This window comes from Pezoporus occidentalis, unplaced genomic scaffold, assembly GCF_034315485.1.
Source record: "Pezoporus occidentalis ecotype Australia unplaced genomic scaffold, CSIRO_AGI_Poc_V1 ctg11, whole genome shotgun sequence".
In the NCBI taxonomy this organism is placed as follows: domain Eukaryota; kingdom Metazoa; phylum Chordata; class Aves; order Psittaciformes; family Psittacidae; genus Pezoporus; species Pezoporus occidentalis.
In genome coordinates, this window is record NW_026912886.1 from 10,672,116 (window position 1) to 10,678,115 (window position 6,000).

The 6,000-nt window shown below is 45.1% G+C and overlaps 1 protein-coding gene across 4 annotated transcripts in view; it reads left to right on the forward strand.

Annotated features, from left to right (window-relative positions):
- Positions 1-5,531, forward strand: part of NTRK3 (neurotrophic receptor tyrosine kinase 3) — a 209,110-nt gene extending 203,579 nt beyond the window's left edge. For all 4 annotated transcript variants that reach the window (XM_062630676.1, XM_062630692.1, XM_062630667.1 and 1 more), the window contains 2 exons: positions 2,369-2,527; positions 5,195-5,531. In XM_062630676.1, the coding sequence (XP_062486660.1) occupies positions 2,369-2,527; positions 5,195-5,380 (345 nt within the window). In that variant the 3' untranslated portion in view covers positions 5,381-5,531. The remainder of the gene's footprint in view (positions 1-2,368; positions 2,528-5,194) is intronic.
- Positions 5,532-6,000: the final 469 nt, after the last annotated feature.

Sequence of the window (6,000 nt, forward strand, 5' to 3'; positions counted from 1 at the left end):
GATTATTAGTTATTACCAGATTAACTTTTAGTAGAAGAAATGTCCCACATGGTATACAGGCTTGGGAGAAATGCTTTGGTAGTCCTTGGACTCCACCATATGAGCTAGGCCAGGACTACCATCACATCCCTGGGACAACTGTTGACTCTGTATGTCACTTTACTGGCAGTTCTTCACCAGGATGTGTCTAGAGGAGACTAAAGACCTCAACTTTAACTTATTAGAACTGAGATGGGACTGGTTTCTCAGCTTTGCTTTCAGGGCCACATCCTCAAGTGGTGTAAATCAGGGCTCTCCCATTTAAAGAATGCTGCTGTCATACTCTTTGTATGAGCTGAGGAGACCTGGTTCATAGGGTCCGAACTGCTGTAAGACCTGTTCAAAAGGGAGTTAACTGTGCTCAATACATTGTACCGCCTGTAATTTCAAATGATCCTGCAAGATTCAGGATATTGCAAATGCAGAAATCTTTGCTAGTAATTATTTTAGATTGCTGGAAAACTTAAAGGAGAATAAAATAAGCATTAGAACAAAACAGTTTTTGCAACAATCAGGTTTGATGGATGTCCTGGTCTGTTGAAAACATTTCCTCAGAGCCCTTCACAAGAAGGGAAAACAACTTTTAAAGCTGGGAATGCAAGGAAGAGCTGAAATAACAGCAGGGATTTCAAAGGAACAAACAGAGAAAAGCGTATTTCCATTTTCATTATGGGAGAACATTCTTGGGAGTTCAGAGCAGCAAGCTGAGAGCACACCACCAAGCCATCTTTGAACAGGAGGTGTAGAGCTGCAATGAGCTTTTTATCTTCTTGCATCACAGTTCTGAGCACTCGGGAAACAAAGATGTTCCTGAGACTTTTAAAACTCCTTCTCTTTTTTGAGGGAGGGTATGTTTCAGAGGTAGAAAAAGGGCTGTTCTGCAGACCTCCAAGGACAACATTGCAAACCTGGGTCCAACTTCTGTGAAACCCCAGCGAAGTCTGACTCCCACCCACGGTGCAGAAAGCCTGCAAAGCATCATACCCATTTCACGCCCTATTCCAACACACCTCCCCTCTTCCAAGCCCTGCAGTGTGTCTCTGTACTGACCCTTCCCTACACTAGTTCTGTTTTAATCAGGCAAAGAAACCTGTGGCAGCTTGGGAAAACTGGCAGCTCAGAGGAGAGCTTCTGTTTGTACAAGAAACAGTCTTGTTATTTTCAATAGCTACACATGGTGGAAACCTAAATATCAGATACCTTCTCCCCTCATCCCTCATAGGATCAGAGGGATTTCAGCCTGTTTGATTCAGTTGCGGTGCTACAGACTTACTAGCACTTGTTGTTTTGGTGTCCATAATGAGTCCAAGCAGTGCCATAAAAGTGCTTTTTCTCATCACTGCTAAACCCTCAGACACTTTGCCCCCAGCAGAAGCGAGTGCTGGAGACTTGCAGCCATCCTGCTTCCAGCACCGGCTGGTCTTATCAATTAGCTATTTCCCCACAGATGGTGCTTCTTATGTAGAAGGACAGAACAGAGAAAAACTTGTCCTGCTCAGAGACACTTGTTTAGACATCTCTAGTGAACCCAAAGGTAAATCCATCTGCTTTGAAACTTGTCTGCATGTGTCCTGCAAACCTGCTGTATACCTGCTGGATTCATATGCCCTAGGGAAAGGTAGATCTTGCCTAAGAAAGTGGCTTTCCCTAGCTTGGCATATCCAAATGGGACTTTGCCCTCAGGCTTTTCCACTTCCAAACTCTCCAAAGGGGCTGGCTTTCCTTCCTCCATTATATTCTTGGCATATACCTGCCTGTAAGAGCCTATTCTTTACAAACAGACCGCCTTTTTGCAGTGTGGTCCTGCAGTCACTTACATATTCAAAGCACTCTTTGAAAGGGCCTGTAGCACAGTTTTATGAGCACAAAATCTTTTACACCATTAGGTGATGTGCAGATGCCTGTGCATGGTTTGTAGAAAACCGTACTAAAAAGAGGAACAAGCCTCAATCTGTGTTTCTGGTGGGTGCTTCGGAGGCCCTGCAATACTCAGTGCAATACTTGTTTCTTGTCTTGCCTCCTGGTGCATCAGACTTTGGGGATGGAGCAGGCTGTTTGGCATTTTGGCATATGATTTCTTCACACACCTGTTTTGGGAGGAGAGGACATCATTTATCTTGATACACTTCCCTCCCTATCCATCATGTTAACCAGGTGGGACTGGTCGGGGGCGGTCGGGGAGGCAGTAGCCAGCCCAGCATCTTTTAACAGCATTTTGTTGATGGAGTTCACAGGGAGGCCCTGAGTTTGTCACCACATCATTTCAGGGCTGACCCCTTCCTCAGGGCTCTCATCACTCAGATTTCCTTGTGCCTTTGCCCTCACCCAGGTTGGAGGACACACCATGCTGCCTATCCGCTGGATGCCTCCGGAGAGCATCATGTACAGGAAGTTCACAACAGAGAGTGACGTCTGGAGCTTCGGGGTGATCCTCTGGGAGATCTTCACGTATGGGAAGCAGCCCTGGTTTCAGCTCTCAAACACAGAGGTACAACAGTGCTGAGATACCTCAGCTGGAAGCTACTTTTTATCATCTCTCCTTTCTAGATTGCTTGTAAAGCAGTTTGTGGTGGTCCCCTCCATGGTGAAGCCATGGCAGAAATGTTTTTATCTCCATTTAAGACATGGGTAAACTGAGGCATGAATGAAAAAGCCCTGCCAAAGCCATATGCTGGCTCATCCTCAGTCTCTCCCTTCTAAGTTCCTGACATACCTCCTCAACAACCACATCTGATAAACTCTTTGGGTGATGTCAGAACTGGGGCTACCCAAATTACTGCTGGGATCTAAGTTATTGTCATGTCCTGAATTTCCTTTACAGCTGATGCTTTCACTACAGTCTCCAGTTTATGAGAAAGTGTTTGAAGCCTCTTATATGTGGCATGTTTCTGTGGGGCTTTTTGCCATGGGGATATCTATTACATTGTCTATTATATGTATCTATTCCAGCTCACTAAAGGTGGAACCCAAGGACCTGTTTTGTCCCTGTTATTTCTTTGAATAGCAAAAGTCACAGCCCATCAGTATAGGGCTGCGCTGTAAAACTGTGGAGGGAAGGCTGGCTGGGATTAGCAGGGTGTCAGAGCAGAGGTTTGAGGCACATCAGCAGAAACGCATCGGAAGATTTTTGCTCGGAATAGCAGGGGGTATTATAGAGAGGAACAAGCTGCATTACATAGCAGTGTGTGGGAACCTTGCGCATTTTTATCCTACTGTGTATCTAATGGATTTCAGAAATTTCACCTTTTGTAATGAGAAATGTGCATTTTCTGCTTTCTGGCTATAGATCCCTTAATTAAGTGAGTTGCAGAGATGGCAAATCCAAGGTGTTGCTTTACAGCTCTAATACTTGCCCATTCGTGTGCTCAATGGGGCCTGACTGTATATCCCAAAGTAGCACACGCAAACATTTTAGAGACACAAACAATGGAATCGACAGCGACAGAAGTTATTTGTCACGCTATTTAATGAGCCACTCTTGCATTTCCCTGGGAGGGTAAATACAAACACACACAAACAAGCACATGTAGCTTGTACATGGGTGATAGGTATGCTGGAATATGACAGCTCAGCTACCCCCATGCTTTCTGCCTCAGTTTCCTTTGCAGGGCAATAGGACTGAGAACAGTCACCCTTAACCTTGAGGGATACAGGCTGGTTAAGATCTGCACAGATCCCTGGGGAAAAGTCTTGTTCTTCCTTTTCCTTTTGCTGTTTTCACTTCTTTCTGAGAACTAAGGACTCAGGTTAACTGAGTCTGTGCCAAGCTCCAGGCTGCCAGGACAGGACTGTGAGCAATGACCAGGCTGGTCAAGCACCACTGCTGCTGTGGACATTAGCAAGGCTGAGATGCTGCTCACAGGGCTTTATAGCCCCAAGAACATTTTTAGCAGGTTTATTTTTTAAGGCTGGAAGAGAACCTGCCTGAAGAGAGGAATGAGGCAGGGCATCACCTTATCTGAAAGCCTCAGCCAGTCCCTCAGCTTCTGTATGTCATTTCTTTGCCATGGAGAGACAGGGCCCACCACTGGGCTCCTGTGCATGTTAAGGATGTCCTGTCAGAAACCATAACTCACCTCCTCCTCCAAGTCACTGCTGCCACCAGCTTCATGGCAACGCAGGCTTCTCTGCATGCTGTGTCTTCCTCGCCTGCTTTCAGCAGGTCCTAATCTCTCCCCTCTGTATTTATATTCAAACAGCAATGCGATAAGTATCTGTTGAGCTGTGTGGCAGGCCCATTACTATTCATAAATGATAAATTCCAAACACCTCTTGCTGGGCGGCTTCCCTCACCACACTGCTTGGGACCTGTGTTTATCTGCAGAGCATGGCAGGTCACTTTGCACACTGCAATGCTGGGACTCATCAACTCCAACCAAGGAGGCCAGAATGGTAATAGCAGCTCTCTGACAAATCATAGCTCCCTCCCCTTTATGTCCATTCCTCCAGTGAATAAAACATAAACAGACACTTAGGGGAGTCCATTCCAGTGGCATCCCTCCTTAGAGACTTTAGTGCTATCCAAGAGCTCACGTTTCTCTTGTTAGCAGCACCAAGCTGACCCAGAGCATGATTTTAGCACTGCAGATTTATTTTCCTCCACCACAGATGAAATTTGAGATGAAATTTAATTCTTTTAGCTGCTTTTCTATGTTAAAATGAAGCAAAGAGATAGAGGTAGAAAAAGATGCTCTGAACTCTCCATTGTAGAACTCTCCTGGGTTTCGCAATGGAAAAGTCTCTTGATTTTCAGGGAAGAAAAATACCATTTCAGCTGTGCAAAATGTTACTTTAGTTTGGGGATTTTAAAGCTTTTTTTTTTCACTTCTTCACTTAGCACAAAAAACTGATATAATAAATTAAAACTTCATTTCATTTGCCTGTGATCTCCTGTTTGGAGAGTGCATTCAGGTGGGTAGGTGCAAAATGGGGAAGGTTTTGGGGAACTGCAAAACTGCAGCTGGAGACAAACTCACTGTAAAATTAACATGAACAGCTCACAAACAGGTGAGCACTGAGGATCTGCAGACCTCTTGGCTTCTCAGGGGTCCTATTCACTGCATGATACCGCATCAGCCAAGAAGTAGCTGGGACAGAATATCGCCCAAAAGCCACCCAAATGGTGTTCATCATCTCTTTTCTTTCTTTCTTATAGGTCATTGAGTGCATTACCCAAGGTCGAGTTTTGGAAAGGCCTCGAGTCTGCCCCAAGGAGGTTTACGACATCATGTTGGGCTGCTGGCAGAGAGAACCTCAGCAACGGCTCAACATCAAGGAGATCTACAAGATCCTTCATGCTCTGGGCAAGGCCACACCAATCTACCTGGACATCCTTGGCTAGCAGTGGCCACTTGTCAGAAGTCCCTGCTCCTTCCTTCCGTCCTTCCTTCCCTTTCCTCCTCCCCAAATCCTTTGCCCCTCAGCTCCCAAGCAAACATCTTCATATAAACTCAAGTGCCTGCTACACATACAACACTGAAAACAAAACAAAACAGAAAGCAAACCAACAAAAAACCCACAAAACAACAACCTGTAAGGCAGTTTGGCTTATATATATTTATAGATATCTCTCTATATATAACTTCCACGCCAATACAGAAAGAAGCTGCTGTTACAGAAAAATGTAAGACTTTAAAAAAAAAAAAAGAAAAGAAAAAAAAGGAGAAAAAAGTACTTAAAAGGTATATAATTAAAAAAAAAAAAAAAAACAACAAAAAAAAAGAGGGAAACAAAGGAGAAGGTATCTTTCCCCCGAGCAATGAAGCAGTGGGTTGTAACCCTGCTGTGAGTATGGTTCGGGCTGCGGGGCAGGGCTTTAGACTGGCTACGGCAGCGATGCCATGCAGGGTAGGAGCCCTGGGAGGAAAGCCTCGCCCTGGTTGTATGATATGCACTGAATGTGTGAAATCAGTCCTCCCTTTTCGTCCTTGCCTCCCTCTCTCCCTCCTTCCCAGCCCGCAG